Here is a 14,970-nt window from a genome sequence, read left to right as displayed (position 1 = left end):
GCCCTGTCTATATCTTGACATGTTCAGTCTGTGGACCTGAACATGTCAAGGCGAAAGACACTTGGACAGATTTGGCTTGCAACAATTGAAAGGTAGATCATAACATAATTTTAGCTTTGAGTACCTCTAAAATGTAGCTAATACAGCTCTACAGCTAGTGTTATGAGTATTTCTGACCACTGTAATCTCCCATTTGAAAGCTCCCTGAAAACCTAAGTAATAAACACAAAAGTAAAAAACACTGAGTGTCTTTTGTGTCTTGTTTTGTGTTTTGAGCATTTTGGCTGAGTCTAGCTAGTCTCGTAGCTCTTCAACACACTGCTGTTTAGTAGCATACTCTCTCTGTGGTGCTTAGCTTGGAGCCAGTTAGCTAAATTAGCTTAAACTAGCTGGAGGCTAATTGATAAGAAAACAGTCGTGTCACAATACATGATTAATTTTAATTACTAAGGTTATTTAATGCTGCCTCATTCATCCAAAATAAACTAACGGGAATAAGATTCTGATTGCTGTATGTATTACAGATTGCTACTTAACTCTTTAGCTTTAACTCACTATTAATAGTGCACACAAGGCAATTTTCAGCTTTCTTTTTCAGCTAAATGCCTTCTTTGGGACTCATGGAAGCAATCTCTTTTCATATATGTACACAGAGTTCCAGGCTTTTCTATTAACATTCAGATAATATCATCACCTAATTGTTTAACCAGGACCAAATCGAAGTGTTCCAAGTAAAAGAAAACCTTATTTGCTCAAAATGAATAGAACTTTTACCACTGTTAGAGTTCCCACTTCACCCCTACTGCATTGTGTTTGCATTGATAAATGTATATTTTACTTTAAGATAAATGATCAAGCTTCTTCATCAAATATTAAGAAAATGGTAATATAAGTACAGCCATTGAAGCCTTCAAATTCCCCACCCAGCAGGCCCAAAGACTGATGCAATGTAGATGAGACCCATCACTAATGAGACTAAAGACACAATGGCGAGATTGGGAAAGAATGAAGTAGTGAATGGACACAAATACATATGCACGCACTTAGTCACCAGCCGCCTGGAAGACAGAATACAAAATGCCACAGAAATAGACTATAATCCTGGCCAGCAGTGATCAACACTGATAAATATTAATAAACACTATTATGCTCTGAGAAAAACAGAGACAGAGCGAGCAAGAGAGGGAGAAAAGATAGAGGCAGAGTCAGGCAGAGAGAGGGAGCAGTAACAATAGAGGAGTCTTCTTGCTCTCTGCAGGCAATTTTCCCACTGACGTCCACCTTGTTTTGTGCAAACAGTGCGGACTCACATGCATGAACACTTGCACGCTTTTATTATCAGGCCATTTTCCTCTGTTTGTTTTCACCGTTGTTTTGTCCTGCTTCTTTGGAGGCCAGGATAAGAGGTGGGCACACACACAAATGAGAAGTATACAAAGTGGGGAAGAGGCAGAAAAAAATGGAGATAAAGTGAGCCTTAAACACACACACATATATACACACACAGAGGATAGTATCTCTCCCATTCTCTGTCTGAATCAGTCTCATTAGTCATGCTAAGGCTGTAGTGTTGCTGGGTCGGGCTGCTTGCAGAGCTGTGGAGCTGGACTCCAGCCCACAGCCAGAGAAGGTCACCCACCACTCAGTTTAACTCCCGCAGGACCAACGCTGGCCTCTTCCTGATAATAAGCGGACATAACGATGCACGGGGAGAGACCTGCAATCCCAGACACACCTATCTTGGTGTAGAGCTATGGGAGAAGATGACTGGAAGATTACTTGGACTAACTTAAAAAAACCCCACACAAATCATATATTTTTAGTTTTATAATGTTGCACGATTTACAGTTTAAAATAATTCTTGTACATTTCTTATACCAGGCCGTGCTCGAGCTGCTCTCCGAAAACAGTCAACTGAATTCCCTTCTTTTTACATTTAAGCAATGTTTCTTCTGATTGGAGTTGACCTTATCATAAATATCCATTCTCACTAACATACAGATCCAATGGTGGCCCAATGGATCAATGGAAGCCTGACCTTTCAGCGTATAGGGATTACTTGCACATAAGCTGATCTCATTATTTGAAATTCTTATTAAAAGTCAAAGTATAACAGAAAATCACAATAGGTCCCCTTTGAAAAAATTGGGTGAATCCAGCATTAGCCACAGAATATAAATTGATTTTTGTTAAAAAATATTAATTTCATAGAAACAGAAAAAGTTATAAATGGCCCTTTAAAACACATGTTTGGATGACACCCTTTTAAAGGACACGCCAAAATCATCACTGCTGCTGCCAGCAGCCTTTGGAAGCCACGTAATTATTTAAATAGTGGATGGTGTGTAGTCAAGGGGGTTTTAGCTGATTGTAACATAAATATACCGATGCTATCTGAAAGGTTCGACTTTTAGTGAGTCAGTCTGGTGGAAAAATCGACACCATGAGGACAAAGGAGCACAAACTCAGCTAAAAAAAGTGATTGAAAAGCTCAAGTCAGCGCAGTGATAGAAGGACACTTCCAAGTAAGTGAACATGCCATAGAGTCCAGTTAAAGGAATCATCATAAAAACCGAAAGAGTTTGGCACTGCTGTAAATCTGTCTTTGGAACTGGCCGGGTGATCGTCCAAGAAGAAGAGTAAAAATGGATCTGCCAACAAAGAGACCAGCATTAAGTACATTCTGATAAATGTGGGTGTGTTAAGCCCTTTTGTACTTCTATACTGACCACATTTGGATGTCATCACATCTACAAGGCAAAGAGGAAAGGTGTACGCACTGTGGATTCAAATGAATGGGAGTAAACATTTTGAGTCCAGCTCATTCAGAGAGGTTAACATTGATTGTACAGTTTTTCACCTTTGCTGACAGCCTGTGAGCATCACCTGACACCTGCTTTATTTCCTCACATCACACTGAAGGATGATCGGACCGCATTAGGGAATAAGGAAACTTCTAAGAAGTCTCTTTTGTATCATTCCTAAGCAATTTTAAGAATTGGGATAACATTCACTGTTACTGTTCTGGGCAGAGTTAAGAAACCTTTGTCCATCTGTCTCTCCATTGTTGTGTTTATCTCTCCCTTTCCCTATCACTGTTTTCCTAACCATGTTCCCTGATACTATATGTTCATTCTACCGTTACTGACCACCGGGCAAGCAGGCAAGCAAACTGAGCAAACAAACGTTTGAGTACAAACACAGGACAGAAATTCCCTCCAGTTGGTCCTGTTGCTCTCTTAGCTTAAAGATTTCATGATCTACCTGTGCACACTAAACTCTGTGCTTTAACAGAAGTCCCAAATCTCTCAACTCACTGGATAAATTACATCCTACAGACTCTGAAAAACAAACATCATACCGATGATTTGCTATCCAAACTTTTATATTACACCACCTAAGCTGCCAGAGGAGATTTGGAATTTTAGACTCTGAGGTTGGGCACATATAAAACTGTGACCTGTTTTTTTTTTTTTTTTTTTTTTTTTTTTACAATAACCCAAAAAGTGCTTAATAGAAAGATTTAGCGTCAGACAAAGTGATTAACTTTGATAGAGTTCAGGTAGAGATTACAGTTTGAATGACCTCACCTTGTCTCTTCAAATGAGCCTGTGCTGATAGTTTCCACATGACACTCACGCAAAAGCAACGAGCTGTCACCGCTCCCATCAGGAAACTATGAACATGCCTGTACAAGATGATGAATTTCTCACGGCGCCATCCCAGAGCGAGCTCCACCAACACAACCTTGATAGATAGCGGGGAGAACGACAGATGGCCATAAAGGACGATCGTGTAACTGTATGCTCATTAGCATAATCGCCTGCATACCTATACAGTAAACTCACAATGGCCTTGTGAGTTTACTCTATAGGTGCGCAGCTTGCACAGCACCAGCGGGCTTGTGACAGAGATGTTGTTTCTGTCTTGCACCAAGCTGTGACTCTTTAAAGAAGAAAAGTCTCTGAGCAATTATGACATTCAACATAACAGGTATATTTAAAAATCTGAATTGTGTTCAAGTAAAGGGAAATTCTTTCATATCACAAGCGTGTACATTTTACCCGACTTGAGTGCGAGGGTCTAGACCAAAAAACATAATAATGAAGAAACGTGGCTGCACAAACCCAAGTTTCTGCAGGTCTAGTTTAGAAACTCTCTGTAGGTCAACTCGCAAGTTGAGGAGCCAACTCCTGCTACACAATCAAGAGCTGAGCACCCCGGTCTATCTTAAGCCCCTGAAGGTTGTTATCCATTTCAGATATTAAGATTTCATAATGTTTTCATTATAGTCAGATATTAATTGGCTAAAATTGGCTGTTTATCCCTTGTAGCACCATATAAAAACAATCTACCCTTCTTTATTTCATGACAATAACATCTAATATATCACTACAAAAACTGACTTACACATCGTATATTATAATGTCACCAAGTAGTTAAGCAACCACCAAGAAATGGGCTGAAATGAACCATTCTTAGCATTTGTGGACCTCATTTTCGTTTAATGGTCAACAGCTCAAACAGACATGTACTAGTATATATAAAGCACAATATGGTAGTGCAATGCTAAAATTGCTAATAATATTATTAGAATCAACAAATTAATTTAACATTGCGCAGCATATTTAAGTAACCTTTCTTCTCTTGGTGCAAAGTGGCACATTAATCAGCTGCTACTGTCAACAACTGAATGCTCAATACAGCAGGCTTACATGCTCACTGTAACAATGCTGCAAAAGTAATGATTCGCATATATAATATTGACCACATTAGCAATTACACTGTAAAATATAACTTGTTGTTTCAACTTAAAAATATGAGGTAAAGGGCTGCCTTAAAATTTTAAGTTAAGTCAAGAAATAGAGTTTGTTCTTATAACACAACCAATTGTTATCTTAATGAAAAATCACATGTTGTCTAAACTTTCATCTTAGTTTAGTTGACTGAGATTTATTAGTCAGTTCAACTCCTTTAATTGTCATCTTTACTTGGGAAAACCCTTTCAGCTAAATTAAAATAATCTATTGTTTAAACTCTTGTCCTAGTTCAGTTGACTTGGGTTTTTTAGTTAATTCAAATACTTTAGTAGTTCTTTTAACTTAGGAATCTATTTTAGCTTAACTAACATAATCTGTTAGCTAAGTTGATTTAAGTTTATTAATTAACTGATCTCCTTAAGGTAGCTGAGTGAACTTGTAAATCAGTTTCATTTTAATTATCAGAGTTGATTGACTGGATGTAAAGAAAAATGTGTATTAAACATCTTAAGTTTTGTTTTGTTTTTTTTTGGCTTTCTAACATCCATTTCAGCAAAACTACCTGTTAGGTTCATCTTAGAGCTCAGGTTTAAATACCTACATTCCTTTAAATTAATTTTCTGTTGTTTACAGAAAAAAAAATAAAACCCCACAGATTCCATTAAAGTCTATCTGATCATTTCATACAGAAAGTTTGTTTTAAGAACATGACAAGACAATTACTCATGAGCACCCAACATTCACCATTTATTGTGCCATCTTAGTCATCTGAGAAACAGAAAAATCAGTGACGTAGCTCATCAGGCTCACAATCCATCAAAACTCAAAGGCTGCTCCCTGTGAAACAATAAATTTGAACTTGGTCTTGAGCCCAGTTTGGGTGAAGATGAAATTCTGACCAATACTCTAGGAGCAGTAGTGATTCTTGTGAAGTAACAACATAAAGTCTGCATTAATGTAATGTATCAACGGGACACTTGCTATTTTAGAAAAGTTATTCTTTACATTTACAAAATTTTTAAACTTCATTGTGCTCAGTCACACCTGTTAGCATAAAACTTGAAATATTAAAATAGTACAAAACCTTTGATAAGTGACAGTAAAGATCAGTTTATAATAACTAAGACATCAAACTCTTGTATTTGTCTTCGTTTACAATTGCAACAAATTCCACAGAACCAATATCTCTGAAAATGACTGCATGCTTCTGAAACATTTGATAATATGGATATTTCAGAAACATTAGTTTGAGTCTGCTCAATTGCAAAACAAAGGAAAAACTACTGACTTGCATGAGATAAGCATCTGCAAAGTCCAGCATTATATTGTTGTTCACATAAGTTTCTTAAACCATGAACAAATGAGTAATTGTCTAATCTGGAATGTAAAGTGTAGTCATTTAGTGACATACAAAAGTGAGAATGAGAACTTGCAAGAATAAAAAAAACAAACAGTAAAATAAAAACTGTCCTTAACACTAAGGATCATACAATTACAGTTCTGCATGGCTTTCTGCAAGAGTCTGTTTCTTAGACCATGCACTAGTGAGATGCACTGCCTTCCACCAATGTTCATTAGGATGTTCTGAATGACTTCAAAGATGTCCTTAAGTTCCTTTGGATAGTGTATGTTGAGGGCAAAAAGAAGGCCCATCAGCATGGAAATGGCACTTGAGACATCCCTCAGATTAGACAGGATTACTGCCACCTCAAGGACAACCAACACATCGATGTCTTCTTCTTTCACCATCGCAATGCCAACTTTCATCCTCTTAGAAAACGTGTCTTCAATACCTGTCGGCTATAAAAGGGTTCAAAGACAAAAAAAAAAAAAAAAATTACACAATTACAATTACACAATATCCCGTGTGCTTAACAATTCATGTCTTTCCAAAGAAGAGCCATACTGATGCTTTGGATGATGGTGATTGGCTTTGGGTAACACTTATTAGTTGTTAAAGTTTTTTCAGAATGAGATATGCACCCCCATGTTACAAATCCATTTCTTGCTTTAAACAAAGACCATGTTCATAAATAACTGAGCATGTCTTCAATTGCAGAATTCAAACAAAATTTTCAATTTAAATGGTAAATGGCCTGTATTTGTATAGTGCTTTACTAGTCCCCTAAGGACTCCAAAGTGCTTTACACATTCAGTCATTCACACACATGGGTGGATGACTGAATCGTGACTCAAGAGTTGACAGTTCGTCTTATAATTGGAAGGTTGCCGGTTCGAGCCCTGGCTCCGACAGTTTCAGTCGTTGTGTCCTTGGGCAAGACACTTCACCTGTTGCCTACTGGTGGTGGCCAGAGGGCCCGGTGGTGCCAGTGTCCGGCAGCCTCGCCTCTGTCAGTGCGCCCCAGGGTGGCTGTGGCTACAATGTAGCTTGCCATCACCAGTGTGTGAATTTAAATCTACTTATGCTAAATATTGGCTGTGCTCTAAACCAAATCTGGCTGAGAATACATGAAATGTGCAAACTGCAGCTACACTACAGGATCAGATTATGGCTCCATAGACAATGCTTCTTTAATCAGTTTATTGATTAAAGTTTATTTTTTCCCCCTATATTAACAGCATGAAAAAAGAGCATATAGACATGGCTGAACAGGTTGCATAATTGGCACTGAATATCAACATCCACCTTTACCCAGCTGCCCAATGACTCTCGGCCAGTAACCTTTAATTGCTTACCCAGTCTACACAGTCTCTTTTCCAGGGTCCAGGACATTTCACCAAAGTATTGCCCCCCACAGCTGTAGCAGCCACTGCAGCCCCTTAAATATCCTAATATCTCTGCCATTACAATATACAATGTGAGAAATCAAACGTAAAGCTGAAGTGAACAGTACAGCAGCGAAATGTCAAAGACCCTGGTGAAGACATGAATAAACACAAGACACTAATAATATCAATGCTAGCTTGCCAGTTAGTTTCTCTGAAACCCAGACCAAATCCAGTGTCAAAGATCTTGTAATAATACATTTGGTGAGGAAAAAGTACACATGTACTTTTTAATTTAAAATCCACTGTGGTGCTGTCATTATTAAATTTACTAAAAGAAACAATGCTAACCTTCACAGTCTTGAAAGTGTGTGAGGGATCTTCCTTTAGAAAATGAGGTCCTCTGTCCTCTTCCTTTGTGTAGGGCTCTGGTCAAAGAAGTCAAAAAGAAAACAAAAACACTTTTTAAACAGTGTTTATGAAGCATGTAGACAGCTCCAAATTCACAGCTTTTTGATGCATAATTCCATCAATATATGATTATCATTGGAGATTTTGAATCAGGCTTATCAGGACATTCAAGTAGAATATGATATCCAACCTACCACCAATATACATAGATTCTGTAAAAGTTACCACACTAAATGTCCAGTTGTGAAATATGATGACAGACTTTACTTATCAGCTTTCTTTCAATGAGTTCATCAGTTGAACTGGATAACCTAAAACTTAAACAAAGGATTAGATTTCGCAGTTGAACACTTACATCATCTCCGAAGCATCTTATGAGCCTAGTTAGCCTTTCTATGCCGCTCTTGATTTTGTACAGCTCCACGAACCTCTCCATAATGGTCAAGCACAGCAAAAAGGAACCCTTTCAGGTCAACAGATGTAAGACGGGCAAATTCTGCTTCAACCTGAGCAATAGAAGAAGAGGGGTGGAGAGTACAGGCAGAATTAAAAAAAGATTCTTTGAGACCCAAATTTAAGCAAACAGTCATCTGAGGCCCATTAGAGAAAACACAAACACACAAAAGCAAACAAACAAAAAGATGCACTTTACCTGCCGTTCAGCAAACAAGGAAGTTCAGAGAACAATAAGCTCTGTCTTGAAATCTTTTAAAGTAGAATGATTGTGAAAATGACTTATGTGATGTAAAACTTTAGTAAACGTGCGATTAAAAGAACACTGAGTAAAAGGACAAGTAACAATTTCCTTATTCCTCAGATGTTTACCTTGATGAGCAATACTGTTTTAGTCCAACTGCCTCATTAAAGTTACACAACAGGCTTTTTACATTAAAGCCAGCAAGTCCATTACATACTCCCTTTTTAGATCTGAAATACTGTGCAGATTCTGTGTATATGTAGTGGACAGCAATTTACCCCAAAGAGCACAAAGTTTGCAAGTCCACCTCATTTAAATGACAAAGACAGATGTGATCATCTAGACCTGTGAAAATAAATTAATGACAAACTTGCAGTTATGGATGTTATTACAACCACAAGAACCTAAACAGTCTGCTCCATTGCTTTTGTTAATGAATCATTTGTTGGTAACACGTCTGAATATTTAGTTTATGCCACCTGCATGTGATCATCAATAGTGCCATATTACTTCTTAAGAAGTACCCTGACACTACAATCTTTATATCATTTGTTCTACAGAGCTATTAAATTACAATATAATCTGAGGTGTTTCCAGTATGACAAAATGCACAAATTGTAACTTACCATTTGACTCCACTGACAAAAATAAATCCCCAGCATCAAGTTTGGCTTCACAGACCTAAAATAAGTAAAATAAAAATATATGTTATAATTATATTGTTTTCGCCATTTATTCATGTTTGCTAATTTTCTGACATATAAACAATGTTAGTTTTGTTACAATACAGAGAATGCAGTTTAATTAAAAGGTAAATTATGCAAAAAAAAAAACTTCTGCAGTATACCATGCCAAAAATCAGTGTCTCTGATGCCAATTATTTTATCACTACAGCTCGTTTAGTATGGAAACTCACACAATCTAGTCATACTGATCACAAGAGTTCAAAAATAAGTCAAAATAGTGAGCTGTTGTTAAGCATAAAGCATTTCAGGGTAACAAATAACTGCACAATATAATTAAAGCAAAAAATAAGCACACTGGAGGACTATCTGATAAAAACTAATATAATGCTGGTTTGTAGACCATATTTTGTCTCTGTCCTCAGTGCACTCTTGCAGCTTAGCATGCAGCAGTTAATAACACCTTAAGTGATTACATAGGGGTAAACAGATGACAACAAGCATCCGAGTCCTGCCAAAAAGTTCTTTTTGAACCCAGCCAGTTATTGGAAATATTGCCAAAATGAACTTCCACCAAAATACAACAGCCTGTGAACTTGAAAGAAATTTACAAGTACAGAGACAATATGAAATAAGCTTTATTAATTAGCTGAGTTAGCTTGCTAATATCGCAACAGGGTGAGTGCACAACCTTAAAGCTAGCGGCACAATACTTGTGATTTGCTCAGCGCCACATTAAACCCATAAAAAAGGCCATGTGTCAGTTTATTAGGTCAAGTTTGGTCATGACACACAAGCTGGACCTTGTCGGCTAAAGTTACATTAGCTAAAGCAAACATTTCGGTAAAAGAGAAAAACACACGTCATGCCATAAATTCAAAACATGTTCCAACTTTTGTAGCTCTCTTTCCTTATAGTTATAACCAATGTTACTCACCTTGAAAGCATATTCCAAAGAAGACGATTAGAAAACGTCCAAGTAAAGTGAGCATGTCCTTAACCGCCAATTCCCCATGATGCACCTCGGTAGCAGTCACGTGAGGCAGTTTTGAATCCTGCTGTGCTCAACTTACCCGCATTGTCAAGTTCACATAAGTTTCTGATTTAGCTGGACATGAGTTTTCAAGTTAGCTTTTTTTGGTGTAATTGGGACGTTTTTAACTTGTAATTCTATGTTATAACAACAACTTCAGTCATCTATCGTCAAACTGATATAGAATAATATGTTGAAATAACAAACAGCTAGAATTACATTTTACAGTGTACAGTTTAACATGTTTAGCAAGCTAACACTTACTAATTAGCCATTCTCAAAAAGCACAGCAAATACTTATGGGACTGCCAACAGTTTTGCAGTGCTAATGATTGCCACCTATAATGTGCATGTCAACAGTGGCAGATTAACATGTTTAGCTAATACCTGCTAATTAACCTTTCCCAAAAATTACGGATAGGGCTGATGGGAATGGAGTCTGCATTAATCTGAATATGGGACTGAATAAGAAGTCAACAAGGGGTCTATGAAGGTTTTCTTCCAATGCTAAATGAATATATTTATATTTTGTTTTTTATCTGCTTACAGTAAGATCAGAGGATCACTGAAGACTATATCCTTGAATGACCATAAATGTTTGCACATTTTTTGGCAATGCATCCAGCAGTTTTTGCCGTAATTGGACTGACTGACACGTCTAGAGCTGCTAGTGTACCTAAAAAGATCTGCTAGTTAGCCTTCTATGTCCTCTGCCTTCCTATATCACTAACATTTTTTAATTAATTCCTGTCCTCTACGACCAGGCTTCGGTCTCACTTTTCTTCACACCTTCCCTTCTGTCTTTGCTACCTCCTTTTTTGTCTTCCTTCCTAGCAGTCCATGCCCCCACCTTCCATAAAGCCCACCACTCTGACTTTCTGTCATTCTTCATCACTCTCCTCCCCTTTATCGCTGCACTGTCTGTTCTATCCGCATTGTATTTTCAGATCACATCCAGACTCTGGCTTTACACACTAAGTCACTCTATACCTCATCACTCAGAGGAAAGTCAAGGAGAGGGCAGAGAGAGATGGTGAAAGAGCAAAGGCTTGAGAAAAAGGGGAACGAGACAGAAGAAGCTAAAGGCAACCAAAAGAAACAAGATTGCAAAAAAAAGGAAAGGGGGGGTTTACAGGTCAAAAATTAAAGACAATGAAAAAAGGTCAAGAAGAAGAGTTGCGGAGTAGAATAAGAAAGAAGAAGATAAAAGAAGAAGCAGAGAGAGAGTGGGGTTAGCAAAATGAAAGAAGCCCTTATGCTAATGATGGGACTAGAGTAAAGAGGTAGGAGCAAAAGAGAAGATGGAATAGCAGAGAGGGGAAGAGGAAATGGAGACAGGGAGGTGGAGAGTAGTTCAGAGATTTATGGCAGGGTGTTACGGAGCACCGACTGAATAACAGAAGGTGAGACCAGGTGAATTATTCATGAGGATACAGGGCTGTGAGTGTGTGTGACATGTGGGTGACAGGCGCAGGTGAAACACACACACACGCACTTGTGTCTCTAAGACACCCTTAGGCCAGCTCATCTATGAGTATGAGCAAAGACGAGCCATCCACTACCTGTAGATGAAATTATTCCAAAAAAACAACAAAAAAACAGCACAAAATCTCAGCAAGACAGCTGTTGTGTGCTCAGACTAAAGAAATATGGGGACATTTTAACAAAATTAAAAACTAATTTGAGATGCATGAAAGTTTTCATCCCTCTAGCTCATGCCCGTGTTGGTGCTTCTCGCAGTACTTGACAACCAGAAGTCAATTTATTCTAATTTAGGTCTTTTAGTTTCACATCTGGTACCTTCACATGGATCATTAGACACTTTATGGAAGTTTGGCTACTGTGCTGCAGGTAGACTGGATGTTCTGCTTCAGAACAAACAGCTTCTTTCTTAGAAAGATCATGTAAACACATTCTCCCACTATGTTGAAATGCTGTTCTTATAATAACATTTATTCCATGTGGCACAAAATGTGGAATTGCGCCTACACTTTGATTGCCCTAACCAAAATGGAAAACATCACTTTGCCATGTTTGAGGATATGCTGACATTCTTTGTTTACCCACTAAGTAGATATCTGGTTCTGACTAAGAGGAGGAGGGGAGTATGGATCTCCCTTTTTCTGGAAAAGCAGAAACCTGGCCCCTTTGACATGATACTGACACTTAAAATACTACAATAACAAGAATCCAAAAGCACTTATAATAACAATAGATGCATAATGAGTTGTTAAGTTAAAGACTCTATTTACTCACATGGCTTACAGTGGTTTACCTCACTGCCTGCCTCTCTCACGCCCACTAGATGTGTGTTTTTGGGTTGTTGGTTCTTCTACCAACTTTTCCAAGTAGATGTCTCACTATGATCATGTGTTGATGATGAAAAAACTCTAATTAATCTATTAAAATTGCTTCAATGACTGGACAGAGCCTTCTCAGTATTGGCACAACCTGTGATCACTTCAGTGCTTTGGGAAAGGTGCGAGGTAATGAAAGGCTATCAGCCAAATAAAAGCTGTAAACAAGCTTCACAAAAACAATAAAAAAGACATAATTTTTCCTTTTCCGGGGTTAAGAAATGCAAAATTCAAGGTTGCACAATCATAGGAGGAAACAATCCGCACAGGTACGGATGATCACAAGGAAAGAAAACACTTCTGGGAGTTACTGTCTGAAACACTCACCGAGTTGATGCAGGCCAGCTCCTTGTTGAGCAGCCAGGGCAGGGAGAGTTTCCCCTCTCCTCTGTAGCACGACTGAATCCTCTCTTTAATCTTCTCCTTTATCTGCCTCATTGTGAACAGGCACAAAGCTGACTCCTTGGGCGGCTTGGCTCTGTTCTTCTGACCCTGCGCAAACACAGTAAATAGAACCTCCTCGTGCTCCTGAATACCAAGCGAACGTGCCAACCGGCTCCCTGGCCGAGCTAAATAAGCATCCTGAACCAGGCGGTACTCCACTCCGTCCTTGGTGCAGCCGATGGGGAACTCAACGTAGGAGTAGAATTTGGGATCGTCAACACAAAGGCGGACGATCTTAGAGGTGAAGAACTGCTCGCTGGCGGCATCTGGGGAAGTGAGCTGGGTGTCGAGCTGTAAGGTGAGGTAGTACACAAACTGCTCGCTGTTGAAGCCGTAGATGTAGTAAATGTCGAACGCGGGGAACTTTGAGAGCGTGTCTGAGGGAATCTTGAGCTGGGAAGAGACAAACTCATCCTGGTACACGAAGCTGAACATGTCAGCGTTTTCCTCGTTGGACATCAGCTTGCGGCTAGACAGCGTGGGGAAGTACTCGGACTTGCCGTCGATAGGAGTGCCGACAAAGAGCTTCCCTCCGCCTCCAAAAATATCCGGGGAAATCACCACGCCCGACATGGTGCCCGCCTCTGCCACACTGGATAGATAATGCTCTTTGCGATGGTGGGGTTCGCCCAGCTTGAACAAATCATCCAGACGCAGGAACTGGCATATTCCCTGGGAAGTACTTCCGCATGCAATCAAGCGGTTGTGGGAGGCATCGAGCAGAAGGAGTTTATTGACATTAGACGTCTGCACCAGCTCGTGGGGGCAGGACTGTACACCAGGTGGAGGGTAACAGCGAGGGTTGTCTGTGACAGGGCCGGTGACGTGGCTTCGTAGCTTGGTGAGGTTGCTGGAGAGCTTATAGATCCAGTTGACGGCACCCAGGTAGACCTCACCGGTTTTGTTGTTGACCACCAAATGGGTGAGGCCTCCTTCAGGAGGGGAGAAGGAGAGAAAGGGTGACGTGGAAGGAGTAGTAGAGGTAGAAGCCATGGAGAGAGGAAGTACAAGGAAGAGGATGGGGAGGATGAGAAGGGGAAGGTTAAGGTGGGAAGACATGGTGGTGAAGAGGGGAGAGGGGGTGGTGTGAATGTGTAATCCTTTACTGGGTCAGTCAACGCCTTAGAGGAGTGCGGGGTGCAAAAGATGCAAAAGAGGAGTTTCCGAGCGACTGGCTTCCCCCGTCTTTTATTCCTCCTGTCTCTGCTGTCGTTTCTATAACCTCATCCCCTGATCCTCAGCCTTGTCTGCCACCAGCCCTGCAAACAAAAGGAAAAACAACAAAAACTGTCAATATATAGTTGTACACTTCCAGAGAACTGCCAACAATGATTCATTTGAATACATCAAAATGACAAGCCACTAAATATTACTCTGACTCAGACTCTGAGGACCAGATGCTGAAAGCAGAAACCAAAAAAAGCAAAAAGCAAAAATACAAATGAGGGCACTATCGGCTTTGTTTTATTGACTTCTCGACTCTTGGCTCGCACCACTCGGTGGAGTGCATCTTTTAAAAGAAGACAGGGGCCGAGCATTGCTCTTCTGCTTATTGATTGTCTGGAGGTATTAAAGGATTCAGCAGACAGGGTGCACTTTCACACACATAAATACATAAACACCTCAAAACCTGTAGATGTGCTCATAAGCAGACATATAGAAAAGGAGGCTTGCGATACATACACAAAAAAACTAACCTAAACTAAAACACACACATACCCAGGGCCAGCCACTGATGTGTGATAGCAGGTAAACACCCATAAATTACAAGCAGGGCTGCATGAGAGTCCTAAAGTATATTTACTACAGGGAAACAGAGCGGAGAAATACAGGCAGCCTGCCTTCTGAAAAAGAAAGG

The 14,970-nt window shown here is 39.5% G+C and overlaps 1 protein-coding gene across 2 annotated transcripts in view; it reads right to left on the bottom strand.

The window, feature by feature from the left end:
• Positions 1–14,970, bottom strand: part of LOC100695575 (plexin-A1) — a 310,610-nt gene that overhangs the window by 252,610 nt on the left and 43,030 nt on the right. For both annotated transcript variants that reach the window (XM_019350036.2, XM_003449115.5), the window contains exon 2: positions 12,996–14,371. In XM_019350036.2, the coding sequence (XP_019205581.1) occupies positions 12,996–14,171 (1,176 nt within the window). In that variant the 5' untranslated portion in view covers positions 14,172–14,371. The remainder of the gene's footprint in view (positions 1–12,995; positions 14,372–14,970) is intronic.

The sequence above is a fragment of the Oreochromis niloticus genome, linkage group LG20 (genome assembly GCF_001858045.2).
Source record: "Oreochromis niloticus isolate F11D_XX linkage group LG20, O_niloticus_UMD_NMBU, whole genome shotgun sequence".
NCBI classification, from domain to species: Eukaryota; Metazoa; Chordata; class Actinopteri; order Cichliformes; family Cichlidae; genus Oreochromis; species Oreochromis niloticus.
The sequence above is the reverse complement of the archived record's forward strand: the minus strand, read 5'-3'. Positions and strand labels throughout refer to the sequence as shown.